The 14,648-nt window shown below is 43.9% G+C and overlaps 1 protein-coding gene across 1 annotated transcript; it reads right to left on the reverse strand.

Moving 5' to 3' along the window:
- Window positions 1-1,922: 1,922 nt before the first annotated feature.
- Window positions 1,923-4,778, reverse strand: LOC119597116 (ESX-1 secretion-associated protein EspI-like). Its single transcript, XM_037946599.1, has 2 exons — window positions 4,697-4,778; window positions 1,923-2,572 (listed from the first exon to the last, which is right to left on the reverse strand). The coding sequence occupies exons 1-2, from the start codon at window positions 4,776-4,778 to the stop codon at window positions 1,923-1,925; spliced, it is 732 nt and encodes a 243-aa protein (XP_037802527.1).
- Between the last annotated feature and the right edge of the window lie 9,870 nt (window positions 4,779-14,648).

Consider the following 14,648-nt stretch of genomic DNA (forward strand, 5'->3'; position numbering starts at 1 on the left):
AAATTTTAAAGTTTTTTTTTGTTTTTTTTGGGGGGGGAGGGGGAGGGGGAGGGGGGGAGCAGCACACCACCAAGTCCACCTCTCTCCTCGTTCTTTTCCGCCTCTCCTTCTCCCTTTCGTCTATCTATCATCTCCACATCGATCGCTGCGTGAGCTCTGTCGGACTCTCTCTGTTCCCTTTCAATGAATTCCTTTCTCTTTGGTGCCTTTCGCTCTTCTGTTCTCATGGCGGATGCTGCTCGGTCTCTGCAGGTTGGGGAGAGAGGATGCTGCTCGGTCTCTCCAGCTTGGGGAGAGAGGATGCTGCTCGGTCTCTCCAGCTTGGGGAGAGAGGATGCTGCTCGGTCTCTTCAGGTTGGGGAGAGAGGATGCTGCTCGGTCTCTGCAGGTTGGGGAGAGAGGATGCTGCTCGGTCTCTGCAGGTTGGGGAGAGAGGATGCTGCTCGGTCTCTCCAGGTTGGGGGAGAGGATGCTGCTCGGTCTCTGCAGGTTGGGGAGAGAGGATGCTGCTCGGTCTCTGCAGGTTGGGGAGAGAGGATGCTGCTCGGTCTCTGCAGGTTGGGGAGAGAGGATGCTGCTCGGTCTCTGCAGGTTGGGGAGAGAGGATGCTGCTCGGTCTCTGCAGGTTGGGGAGAGAGGATGCTGCTCGGTCTCTGCAGGTTGGGGAGAGAGGATGCTGCTCGGTCTCTGCAGGTTGGGGAGAGAGGATGCTGCTCGGTCTCTGCAGGTTGGGGAGAGAGGATGCTGCTCGGTCTCTCCAGGTTGGGGAGAGAGGATGCTGCTCGGTCTCTGCAGGTTGGGGAGAGAGGATGCTGCTCGGTCTCTCCAGGTTGGGGAGAGAGGATGCTGCTCGGTCTCTGCAGGTTGGGGAGAGAGGATGCTGCTCGGTCTCTCCAGGTTGGGGAGAGAGGATGCTGCTCGGTCTCTCCAGGTTGGGGAGAGAGGATGCTGCTCGGTCTCTGCAGGTTGGGGAGAGAGGATGCTGCTCGGTGTCTGCTGGTTGGGGAGAAAGGATGCTGCTCGGTCTCTGCAGGTTGGGGAGAGAGGATGCTGCTCGGTCTCTCCAGGTTGGGGAGAGAGGATGCTGCTCGGTCTCTGCAGGTTGGGGAGAGAGGATGCTGCTCGGTCTCTGCAGGTTGGGGAGAGAGGATGCTGCTCGGTATCTGCAGGTTGGGGAGAGAGGATGCTGCTCGGTCTCTCCAGCTTGGGGAGAGAGGATGCTGCTCGGTCTCTGCAGGTTGGGGAGAGAGGATGCTGCTCGGTCTCTGCAGGTTGGGGAGAGAGGATGCTGCTCGGTCTCTGCAGGTTGGGGAGAGAGGATGCTGCTCGGTCTCTGCAGGTTGGGGAGAGAGGATGCTGCTCGGTCTCTGCAGGTTGGGGAGAGAGGATGCTGCTCGGTCTCTGCTGGTTGGGGAGAGAGGATGCTGCTCGGTCTCTGCAGGTTGGGGAGAGAGGATGCTGCTCGGTCTCTGCAGGTTGGGGAGAGAGGATGCTGCTCGGTCTCTCCAGCTTGGGGAGAGGATGCTGCTCGGTCTCTCCAGGTTGGGGAGAGAGGATGCTGCTCGGTCTCTCCAGGTTGGGGAGAGAGGATGCTGCTCGGTCTCTCCAGGTTGGGAGAGAGGATGCTGCTCGGTCTCTCAGGTTGGGGAGAGAGGATGCTGCTCGTCTCTCAGGTTGGGGAGAGAGGATGCTGCTCGGTTCTGCGGTTGGGGAGAAGGATCTGCTCGGTCTCTGCAGGTTGGGGAGAGAGATGCTGCTGGTCTCTGCAGGTTGGGAGAGAGGATGCTGCTCGGTCTCCCCGGTTGGGGAGAGAGGATGCTGCTCGGTCTCTGCAGGGTGGGGGAGAGGATGCTGCTCGGTCTGCTCGGTTTGGAGAGGGGCTGCTCGGCTCTCCAGGTTGGGGAGAGAGGAGCTGCTGGTCCTCAGGTTGGGAGAGAGGATGCCTCGGTCTCTGCAGGTTGGGGAAGAGGGCTGCTCGGTCTGCGGTTGGGGAGAGGAGCTGCTCCGGGCTGCAGGTTGGGAGAGAGATGCTGCTCGGTCGCAGGTTGGGGAGAGAGGATGGCTGTGTCTCTCCAGTTGGGGAGAGAGGCTGCTCGGTCTCTCAGGTTGGGGAGAGGGTGATGTGGTTCTCTCCAGTTGGGGTGTGCTGGGAGGAGATTGGGTCTCTGGAGAGGGTTCTGCTCGGTCGCAGGTGGGGTGAGGCATGCTGCGTTGCTGGGAGAGGATGCTGCTCGGTCTCTGCAGGTTGGGGGAGGGGATGCTGCTTCGGTCTGCAGGTTGGGGAGAGGAGGCTCGGTCTCTGCAGGTGGGAGGAGAGAGGATGCTGCTGGTCCTGCAGGTTGGGGAGAGGTTGCCGGTTCTGCAGGTTGGGGAGAGGGATGCTGCTGCTCTCCAGTTGGGGGAGGAGGCTGCTTCGGTCTCTGCAGGTGGGGGTCTGGAGTTGGGGGTCCAGGTTGGGGAGTTAGAGGATGCTGCTCGGTCTCTGCGGTTGGGGAGAGAGGTGCTGCTCGGTCTCTGCGTTGGGAGAGGGTGCTGCGGTCTCTCAGGTTGGGGAGAGGGATGCTCTCGGTCTCTGCAGGTGGGGAGAGAGGATGCTGCTCGCTCCCGGTGGGGAGAGAGGATGCTCGGTCTGCAGGTTGGGGGAGGGATGCTGCGGTCCTCAGGTTGGGGGAGAGAGGATGCTGCTGGTCTCTCAGGTTGGGGAGAGGAGAGGTGCGTCGGTCTCTCAGGTTGGGGAGAGGGAGCCTGCTGGTCTCCAGTGGGGAGGAGGATGCTGCTCGTCTTCAGGTTGGGGAGAGAGGCTGCTCGGCTCTGCTTGGGGGAGAGGATGCTGCTCGGGTCGCAGGTTGGGGAGAGAGGAGCTGCTCGGTCGCTGCAGGTTGGGGAGAGAGGATGTGCTCCGGTCTCTGCAGGTTGGGGAGAGAGGATGTGCTCGGTCTTGGAGGTTGGGGAGAGAGGATGCTGCCGGTCTTCGCAGGTTGGGGAGAGAGGATGCGCTCGGTCCCAGGTTGGGGAGAGAGGGTGCTGCTCGGTCTCTGCAGGTGGGAGAGGGATGTGCTCGGTCTCTGCAGGTTGGGGAGAGGGTGCGTCGGCTGAGGTTGGGGAAGAGAGGAGCTGCTCGGTCTCTCAGTTGGGAGAAGAGGATGTGCTCGGTTTGCAGGTTGGGGGAGGATGCGGGGGCTCGGTCTCTGCAGGTGGGGAGAGGATGCTGGGTCTGCCTCTCAGTTGGGAAGAGGATGCTGCTGCGGTTTTCAGGTTGGGGAGGAGCGCTTGGTTGGGGGTGGGTTCTGTCGGTTTGGCGGTAGGAGAGGGGTGTGCTCGTCTCGGTTGGGGGAGAGGGATGGCTCGGTCTCTGCAGGTTGGGAGAGAGGATGCTGCCGGTCTCTGCAGGTTGGGGAGAGAGGATGCTGCTCGGTCTCTGCAGGTTGGGGAGAGAGGATGCTGCTCGGTCTCTGCAGGTTGGGGAGAGAGGATGCTGCTCGGTCTCTGCAGGTTGGGGAGAGAGGATGCTGCTCGGTCTCTGCAGGTTGGGGAGAGAGGATGCTGCTGCCGCGCGTTCTTACCCTTCGGGTTTTTATTAGTTTTTTCCGTTTTTTGTGTTTTTTGGGATGGAATCACCTTTTTTTTCTTTTCTTTTCTTCGATTTTTCTTGATTATTATTGCTTTTTTTTTTTTTTTAGAGTTTCCTTTTCTTCGATTTTTTTTTTTTTTTTTGTGTGTGTGTGTTTCTTGGGATGGAATCACTTTTTTTTTTTGTCTTTATTAGAGCTTCTTTTTCTTCGATTTTTGTTATTTATTTTTCTATTTTTGAGTTTCTTGGCTGAAATCACCTGTTTTTTTATCATTGTTTTACATTTTATTTATTTGTCTGTTCATCAGATTTTCTTGGACTGGAATCACCTGTTTTTATTCTTTATTCTTTCACTTTTTATTTATTTGTCTGTTTCTTAGAGTTTCTTCGGATGAAATCACCTTTTTTTTCAATTTTTCACTTTTATTCATCTATTTATTAGTTTCTTCGGCTGGATTTTTTTTTTTACGTAGCACCTTATCAGAGCTTCTTAGGCTGGGAATCACCTTTTTCATTTCTTAGTTTCTATCTAAATATTTTTCAGGGCTTCTCAAGCTAATGACATTTTCACTATTTCTATCAATTTATTTATGAATTTATTCATCTGTTGCTCTCTTTGAAACAGAGAGTATCACTTTTATATTTCTATTAAAGAGAATCGTTTTATGTATGAAACTATTACGAATGAGTCGATGGTCAGTTGTTTTCGTTCACATACTCGTTCACGTGATTTTAGTCTGCTGTTTATAAAAGACATAGGTGGTATTTTCTCTATGCTGATTTTAAATAATTTTTTTTTCGATTTTAAGTATGATGATATTATATCTGACGTCGTTGATATTTTCATGTTAGCGTTGGTTGGAAAATGATAATTTCCAAGTCCTTCAGTTTTTTCGAGAACGTTTGTTTGTCTGTTTTTGTTTCGTTTTGTTTTGTTTTGTTTATACTGTTAAAGTCAGTTTTGCATTCATAATACCGATGTTTTCCATCTTCCAAATAATTCTATTCCTTAGTCTGCTCAAGGACTTCTTGTTTTGCTTCAAATGTAATATTTTGAAGTCCCTTTTATCTTGAAGCTCATAATTCTATTTTTCTTTCCGCTGAGTTACGTAACACAGATTTAACTCTGAACCTTTGACATCATATGCTGCAAATATGCTAGATCTTCAGGGAGTATGAAGGCACCATGAGCATATCTTGTATCCATGACATAATCAACACAACATAATCAACACAACATAATCAACATAACATAAGCAACATAACATAATCAACATAACATAATCAACACAACATAATCAACATAACACAATCAACATAACACAATCAACATAACACAATCAACATAACATAATCAACATAACACAATCACATAACACAATCAACACAACAAATCAACATAAAATAATCAACATAACAAATCACATCCAACTAATAACATAATCACATAACACAATCAACATAACACATCACATAACATAATCAACATAACACAATCAACATAACACAATCAACATAACACAATCAACACAACATAATCAACATAACATAATCAACATAACACAATCAACATAACACAATCAACATAACATAATCAACATAACATAATCAACATAACACAATCAACATAACACAATCAAACCATATGAATATTTGTCTTCCTTGTAGCCCCGGCGAATTCATCTCCAACACTATGTTTTTTCGATGACGTGTTGTAGTTGTTCTTGTGTTGTGTTACTGCTCTTCTGATATCCTGAGGCTATTGAACTTTCTTGATATTCAAACATAATCTGAAAATCTTTAGACTTTATGAAGATTTTAGATTTTTTTTTTTATTGGATGGAACGTATATATATTAAACTCCAGCCCCAGACATTCCATTATCATCGATTTTACTGTTTCTGTTTCTTTACGTTTCTAAAATCTGATGAGTTTATTCCTTCTTTCGTGTATTCCAATTTATCGCCACTTTCAGAAGTTTCAGAACGCGATATTAAGGCTACACCACGTCGAGTACTGTTCGATCTGTACTTATACATTATGTAGTTCACATGTAAGATTCACCGCCTCCTCTCTCTCTCTCTCTCTCTCTCTCTCCACCTCTCTCTCTCCTCTCCTCTTCTCCTCTCTCTCTCTCTCTCTCTCTTTTCTCTCTCTCTCTCTCTCTCTTTTATCTTCTCTACCTCTCTCCTCCTCTCCCATCTCTCTCTCTCTCTTTTCTCTCTCTCTCCTCTCTCTCGTCTCTCCTCTCTCTCTCTTCCCCTCTCTCTCTTTCCTCCTCTCTCCTCCTTCTCTCTCTTTTCTCTCTTCTCTTCTCTTCGTCTCTCTCTCTCTCTTCTCTCTCTCTCTCTCTCTTTTTTTCTCTGTTTTTCTCTCTTCTCCTCTCGCCCTCACTCTCTCTCTCTCTCTCTCTTCTCTCTCTCTCTCTCTCTCTCTCTTCTCTCTCTCTCTTTTTTCTGTCTGTCTCTCGCTCTTGCTCTCTGCGCTCTCGCTTCATCTCTCTCTCTCTGTTTTTCTGGTCTGTCGTCTCTTCTTTCTCGCTCGCTCTCTCTCTCTTCGCGTCAGTCCTCGTCTTCTCTCTCTCTCTCTCTCCAGTACTCTCTCTCTCTCGTCTCTCATCTCTCTCTCGGTCATCATCTCAGCTCTCTGCTATCGCTCTCTAGTGTCTCTTCTCTCGGTTGGGGGAGCGGTCTACTTTCTCTTTCGGTCTTTGTCGCTGTCTGGCTTTCTGTCTGGCGGTTTCTCTCGCTCCGCTCTCTCGCTCTCTCTATATAATATAGATATATATTATAGTATTAATCAGTGATAGTATTGATCTATATATATGATATATTATATATATAAAGATATATATATGTATAGATATATATATATAGATATATAGTATATATATATTATATGTATGTATATATATTCTATATTTTATATATATATATATATATATATATCTCCCCTCCCCTCTCTCTCTCCCTCTCTCTCTCGCCCTCTCTCTCCCTCTCTCTCTCTCTCTGTCTATCTATCTTTCTGCCCCTGTCTCTGTCTGTCTCAAGTTTCTTTCTTCCGAGCACCCACAAGCTCGCTAGAATTACAAAGCTTTCCCGACATGTTCCAGGCAGGCACTCCGTGTTACCTAAGACGTTGTACTATGCAGAATTAACGAAGGCATTTGTTATAGGGTGTTGTGTGTTCCTTTATCATAGTAGCGTTCAATTCCGTATTCTCCTTATTCTCCTTATGTATTAGAATGATAATGTTGATAATAGTAATATAAAAAATAATGACTATAATTGATAATATCATAATAATAATATAATATAATAATAATAATATTAATAGTAATATAATAATAATAATAATAATAATAATGATGATAATAATAATCATCCATCATCATCATCATCATCATAATCATAATCATAATCATAATCTAGAATAAATAATGACAAATAACAAATAGTAATTAGATATCTAATAATGATAATAATAACATATGATAATAATAATAATAATACAAATAATAATAATATAATATATACTAATAATATAATACGCAATAATTGATAATAATAGCTACTATAATAATAATAATATAATATATATAATATTGATAAGGATACTAATAACAATAATAATAATAATAATATAATACATAACAACAACACAACATAACAACAACAACACACAACAGCACCAACAACAATAAATAAGAGTAATAGATGATAATGATAACAATAAATATTCACAATTAATAATAATAATATCAACATAATAATAAATCTCAACAATAACAACAATATAATAATGAACAGCTACATGGAGATCTATTACACGAGCCAGAAGCTTATCATAGAGACCGAGGGAGAAAGTCCTGTGTTGCATCACTATGAGAATAAGACGAACATAACTCCTTATCCCCGGAAGAACCGAGCGAACTGGTAATTGACATAAAATGGAAAGAAAATAGACGTCGAAAAGCGAGAGAATGTGAAGATGATGCCGGCGGCACTGTCGGAGTTGCAACGTGCGAATATTCAATCGCGCAGAAGGTACCAGGAACATATCTCGGTGGATGGACAGAGGGATAGGAGAAGATGGTGTACCGGGTATAGTCATTAGAGCCTTTCATGGATACTGCTTAAATCATTCTGGAATATGTTTGGGAGAGTCAAGTTGAGGGAAGTGACAACTGAGGCGAGTTCGTAATGAAGGAGAAGCGGCCAAGACGTGGTTTCTCTCTCTCTCGTTTCTCTCTCTCTCTCTCTGTCTCTCACTCTCTCTCTCCTCTCTCTCTTCCTCTCAGTTCTCTCTTCTCTCTCTCCTCTCTCTCTCTCTTCTCTTCCCTTTTCTCTCTCTTTCCTCTCTGCTCTGTCTCTGTCTCTCTCTCTCGCTCTCTCCTCTCTGCTCTCTCGTCTCCCTCTCTCTCTCTCTCTCTCGAGATCTCTCTCTCTCTCTCTCTCTCTCTCTCCCGCAGTAGATACAGCGGAATGAAAGATGATTACCAAGGCGTCCCTGTCATATTCCTACGCGTTGTCATGGGTATATGTAGGGAGAGTTAATACCAGAGGAAGAGCAAGAATTGTCAACAACAGTACCAGTTTTTCGTCTCTTACTTTTCACACTGGGCTGGACTTAGTGTAAGGACTCTTGGGGGGGCGGGGAATTTAATGTTTGTCCTCTGCAGATGATGCACAGTTTGGTTGCAAGCATGCAATAAGGTGACAGTTTCTAATGGCCTTGAGATAACGGGAGAGGATGTGACTTATACAACATTCAGTATTTCTGTTTTGCAGTCCGCTTGGGACGAAATCAGTGAAGAAAGGACAGGAGTATCAGGTTCAGACAATTCGCAAAACTTATTAAGAACCTATGATTCATTTCTGTGTGAGATATTCTTCAAGCGTGTGATATATTTGGTTTCTCTGTGAGGTGTATATATAAGCGCATATTTCATTTTAGAAGAAGCAAATAGACCTTGAAAAGCAAAGCAGTTTTTATAACCAGTGTTGTGAAACGTCTTTGACATTTCGATATGAAATATGGACACTCGCCCTGCATAAGCTGAAGGTGCAAGCAATGTAATAATATTCATAAAAGAGTTTTACGAGGGGAGAACGAATAAGCAATGAGTAACACTAAATATGAATAAAGCCTATTGCGTTTATGTTCTGGAAAAAGACTCACTAAAAATTGTGCGACAATTTTTTTAAAAGATACTCGTGTACATGTCCTACATTTTTTATCATTGAGAATTGTTATTACTCTTGCTGTGATTTTTGTAATTAGTACTTATTAATGAAATGAGGGTGATGATAATAACAATATTATTATCATTCTTATTATTATTTTATTATTATTATTATTATTATTATTATTATTATTCTTATCATCATCATCATTATCATTAATTAATATCATTATCATTACTATTACTACTACTATTATTATTATTATTATTATCATTATCATTTATTTATCTTTCTTATTACTTGCTGCTACTACTATTACCACTACTACATTCCTCTTACCATACTGCTACTATTATAATTATTCTTAATCAAAAACCAATTTGAGGAGGCTCACTGTAGAGGCCAGGAATAGGAGGTGGAGGAGTAAAGAAAAGTCTACAAAAAAAAAAAAAAAAATCCACTGACAGAATTCAGCCCAAAGAAAATACATATTTGAAACACAAAGAATTATTTCCTTTCCTAATAACTTCAAGTTAATCATTGATGATCGTGATTCGCTGATATCGCTGATTCGCTGATTCGTTAACTCAAGATGAGATACTTAATTTGATGGTTCGTGATTCGCTGTTCACGAGCTTGCTTACACATTGGTTCATCATGAGGTCCTTAACTGATTCGTTGATTCGTGAAGCACATACTTATAGTCCCGATTCGTGAGGCATTCACTCATGTTCGTACACATAATCATTGGTTAATCAGTGTGGTACCTAACTCCTTGATTCGTTGATTCATGAAACATTTGATTCGTTTTGGTTCGTTATTCATGGCATTTAATTCGTTGGTCGTTTACTCATAAAACATTGATTCGTTGAATTTGTTAATTGATGAAGCATGTAATTCCGCTGATTCGTTATTCACAAAGCATTCGATTCGTCCGTTCGTTATTCATGAAATATAATTTTGAGGCACTTAACGATAACCAAGAAATAATTTTTTGAGATTGCATTAGCTCTTGAACGAAAGATATCTGATGATTATCGTACTCCTTACAAGGAAATGTCCATAAAAGCTGCAGCTTGTTAAATTGCGTTATGTAACTCAGGACAACTGAGTAAAACAAAACAAAAAAACAACCATTTGAAAATATTAAATGTAGAACAGAAAAATACGGTTCTCGGCAGAATGCATGTAAGGATTTTGGATTTGTTTGTGTTGTATTGTTCTTGCCAAATCACTTTAAGAAATATAGAAATAGATAGATGGGAGAGGTCGATATGTGTGTGTGTTGTGTGTGTGTGTGTGAGTGTGTGTGTGTGTATTGTGTATATGTGTATGCCATTGGCATATATATATATATATATATTATCTATATATATATAGATCAGTATATATCTATATATATATATATATATAGACAAAAGCCAAGTAACATCTCAGAACACGAAAGACCTTCCTCTATTACAGTCGACAGGGTGAAGTACAATCATACCAAGACAGTTTCGCCAAACTGAATAATTGTTCAGTAATAAAAAAGGGTAAATAGCAATTTTCTGACATTGCGATAGAAAACGGCATTAGAACAACACTGCGGGTTTCTAGCCCGATAAAGTTCCCTAAACAAAACCGTTTTGAAAAGAAGTCTCGCAAACTAAATCCAAGATGAAGAGCAATGGCATCGAGGAAAAAATCCGATTTCCCTGTTGCATATTGAGACTCTTATCTACGAAACTTCATAACTTCATAACCGCGTTTCAGAAAGCTCGTCTGATAGGGAGCGAGAGCAGAATATGAACAGGAGAGTCGAGAGGCGATTCAGATCATCCCTTTCTTAACATTTTCTCAAAACGCTAAAGTGTATTCGCTTTATGTCGTGAGCCGTTGGATTTTTCATTCCCCGTGAGTGTGTAATATCAGATGATTCCACAGTTCGCTAAGGTTTCTAAGTTCCTTGGCTTTCCCGTATATGCACGATTTCTAAAAGTTCTTGGCATCAGTAATGCGACAGTAATAGAGTTTTAATCCGAATGGAATTTGTGAACGCCTAAACTTTTTATGCAAAGAGACCGGGGGACTTTGTCAGAAGAGGCAAACCTTATGGTCCCCGTAAATTAGTTATCACCTTCATCCATTTCGGTCATCATTACATTATCTCATCATTGTCCATTGTCTCTTCTGTCGTAATTGCTTTTTATTATTATTATCTTTATTACGTCTCTCTCATATCTTATCTATCATCATCTCTCTCTATCCTTCCTTCTTTCCTAATCCATCCTCGCTCTCTCTCTCTATCTCTCTCTTCTTCTTCAATATTCTCTCTCTCTCTCTATCTTCTCTCTCTCATCTCTCTCTCCTCTCTCTCTCTCCTCAGTCTCTCTCTCTCTCTCTCTCTCTCGCTCTCCCTTGTTCCTCCTGAATTATCAGTGTTTATGGTCAATCATCATCTCTTTATCTATTAGCCATCATCTCTCCTCTCTCCCTTTTCACGACCTATCTATCTATCCCCTTTCTTCTGTCTTTTCCTAATTCCTCTCTATTTTTACAATCTCTTTTGCAACCTACCCCCCCCCCCCTTCTCCTCTCTATTTATTCTATCTATCTATCGATCGATCTATCTGTCTACTCTCTCTCATTCCTATCTTCCCTCTCCCCTCTCTCTCTCTTCCTCCCTCCTTCTTCTCTCTCCTCTCTCTCTCTCTCTCTCTCTCGTCTCTCTCTCTCTTCTTACCCTTTCCTCCTCCCTCTTATCTGTTTATGTCAATTCCTTCGTTTTAAACGTTGCGGTCGATTCCCCTTTGTCAAGGGTTGTTCCTCTCCCCTACGGTATCTGTTTGTGGTTATCTGCCTCCATTTGGTCCTGTTTCATTGGCGGGTATTAAGTTTTATTGCCGAGTATTTGTGTGCTGTTTGTTATTTCCCTTTCTCCTCTTTGATAAAACGTGTTGTTCTTGTTGTATCATGTTATTATGTTGCTATTTGTTATCACATGACCATTGGTGTTTACTCGTGCTGTTATTATACTTAGCATCATTACTAATTGTCTACTACCATAAGCTCATCAGCATCATCATCATCATCAAATCATCCCATCATCATCCTCTTCATCAGTCAGCCTTCATCATCAGCATCATCCTCTTCATCTCATCTTATCCTCATCATCATCATCATCATCATTTTTGTATCATTATAATTATTTTTTCTTAAATTATGATCATTATCATTTTTTTATGATTATTATTATCATTATTATTTTATTATTATTATTATTATTATTATTATTAATTACTATTATTGTTATTATTGGTTTATGGTTATTATTATTTTATTATATTATTATGAGTAATTATTATTAATTATTATTTTATCATTTCATTTGTTACTGTTAGTAGTATCATTATTATTTTTACTATGATCTTCATCAATATTGTTGTTGTTATTATCATTATCATTATTATTACTATTATCAGTGTTTCAGTGTTATACTATTACTGTTATTATTATTGTCATCATTATCATTATCATTATTATCTTTACTATTATTATCACTATCATTTTTATTATTTATTTATCATCATTATTTTAATCTTTATTATTATTATCATTATTGTCGTTGTTTATTAGTGTTATATTTACATTATAATTGTAATTATCATTATAATTAAAATTATTAATATGCATTTCATTATTATTATATCAATATTATTAGCATTATTATTAAGTGGTACTATTATTATGTGGTGCTAATATACCGTTTATTATTTATATCATTAATCCATGCATTATTATCTTTTATTATTATCATTATCATTATTATTATCAGTTTTACCATTATCATTATCTCACCATCATCAGCACCATCGCCACCATAAGCATGTGCAATCACTACCATCACTCATATTATCATTAGCATTATTATCATCATCCTCATGCACATTGCCATACTCTTCATACATTGTTCTTATTCTATCGTGTATCATGATTGCCACCCGTCTCAGCATCATAACTATCATGTGCCATGATTTCTAGTATCCAATGCTAACATCAGCACTATACTTATATCATCGTTGATGTTGTTTATCCGTGTTCATTGTGCTATAATTCTCACTATGATTATCCCTAATATGTTTCAATTTAATTGTTTATTGTTATTTAGGGCTCATAATTTTTGTAACTATTCCTGTCATCAAACAGTTACGGAGGTTGGGACATCGCGATCATAAGCGCGGTGGGGAAGGGGGAAATGGGGGACGGGTGGTGGAGTAGGAGGGAGAGGTGGTGGAGGATGGGGATATGTAGTGGTAGGGGGGGAAGAGGTGGTGGGTAGGGGCGAGAGGTGATGGGGAAGGGTGTATATGTGGTGGGAGATGTGGGGGTAGGTGCTAGGGAGGGGGCAGAGATGGTGGATGGAGGGGGGAGAGTGATGAGGAGGGGGGAGGTTGATGGGAGGGGGGAGAGGTGATGGATAGTGGGGGAGAGTGGTGGGGAGGGGGAGAGTGTGGGATGGGGAGAGGGGTGTGGAGGAGGGGGAGAGGTGGTCGAGGAGGGGTGAGAGTGATGAGGAGGGGGGGGGCAGGTGATGGGGACGGGGGAGAGGTGACTGGAGAGGTGGGATAGTTGGTGGTAGTGGGGAGATGTGGGTGGGCAGGGGGGAGAGGGTGGTGGGGATGATCGAGGAGGGGGAGGAGTGTGCTGGGAGGGGGAGAGGTGGTGTGGTGGGGGTGGCGGGGGCGCAGGTGGTGGGGAAGGGGGAGAGGGGTGGGGAGCGGGGCAGAGTGTGATGGGGCGTAGGGGCGAGGTGGCTGTGGAGGGGGGGAGGTGGTGGGGCGGGGGGAGAGGTGGGTGGGTTAGAGGGGGCGGGTGCGGGGGTGGTGGGTGGGGGACCGGGGGAAGGACTGGTGGTAGTCTGGGGAGGGGGCGACTGTGGTGGGGGAGGGGGAGTCGAGGGGTGGTGGAGGGAGGGGGGGGTAGAGGTGATGGGAGGGGGCGAGGTGGTGGGAGGGGGGTAGAGGTGGTGGGGAGGGGGGGGCAGGTGGTGGGGAGAGGGGCGAGGGTGATTTTTTTTTTTTGGGGAGGGGAGCGAGGTGTGGGGAGGGGGAGAGGTTGTGGGGATGTGGGGGGAGAGGTATGGGGCCGGGCGAGGTGGTGGGTGAGGGGGTTTGTGGCTACTGCGGAGGTAGGGTGGACGTAGGGTGTTGGGGGAGGTGGGAGGCTGTATCGTTTGGTGGGGCGTGGGAGAGGTGGTGGGGCGGGGGGGGGAAACGGTGAGTGGGGAGGGGGAGAAGGTGGTGGAGGAAGGGGAGAGAGGTTGTGGGGCAGTGGGAGAAGGTGGTGATGAGGGGTAGAGGTTGGCAGGGGCCGGGGGAGGAAGGTGGTGATCAGGTGGGGGAGGTGCTGGGGGTCCTGGGGAGAGTGGGTGGATGAAGGGGGGAGAGGTGGTGGGGAGGGGGAGCTGTGCATTGGGTAACGCTTTAGGCAGGGGGGGGTGGTTGGAGGAGGGGAGAGGTGGTGGAGGAGGGGGGAAGGGTGGTGAAGGAACACACCGTACCACACGCAGCCAACACCCAACACACACATACCACACAAATATACACACACACATACACAAACATAAACACAGACACACACACCACACACACGCGCGCGCGCGCTCGACAAAAAATAATAATAACGATAATAAATAAAACATGCTCTATAAATCAACACATTCTTTGTTAACAAAGGTTTATTTAAAAGACAACAACTCAGTGCCCAAAGAAAGCATCATCATACAGACTCGCGAACAGCTGGTTGAATTGCGTAAATGTTCACTTTACACACAAATAACGCAGTTCTATTCATTAGCACTATTTAGCTAAACGGTGTCCGAATTGCACATGGTACGATCGTGTAATTGC

The sequence above is a fragment of the Penaeus monodon genome, chromosome 38 (genome assembly GCF_015228065.2).
Source record: "Penaeus monodon isolate SGIC_2016 chromosome 38, NSTDA_Pmon_1, whole genome shotgun sequence".
Lineage (NCBI taxonomy): Eukaryota > Metazoa > Arthropoda > Malacostraca > Decapoda > Penaeidae > Penaeus > Penaeus monodon.

What these genes read in the sequence shown, in the direction of transcription:
- LOC119597116 (XM_037946599.1), bottom strand. Translation starts at nt 4,778, where the DNA reads ATGGATACAAGATATGCTCATGGTGCCTTCATACTCCCTGAAGATCTA. An exon ending in TATGATGTCAAAGGTTCAGA is followed by an intron (nt 2,573 to 4,696) that starts GTTAAATCTGTG and finishes CCCCACCTGCAG; the next exon opens with AGACCGAGAGCATCCCTCTC.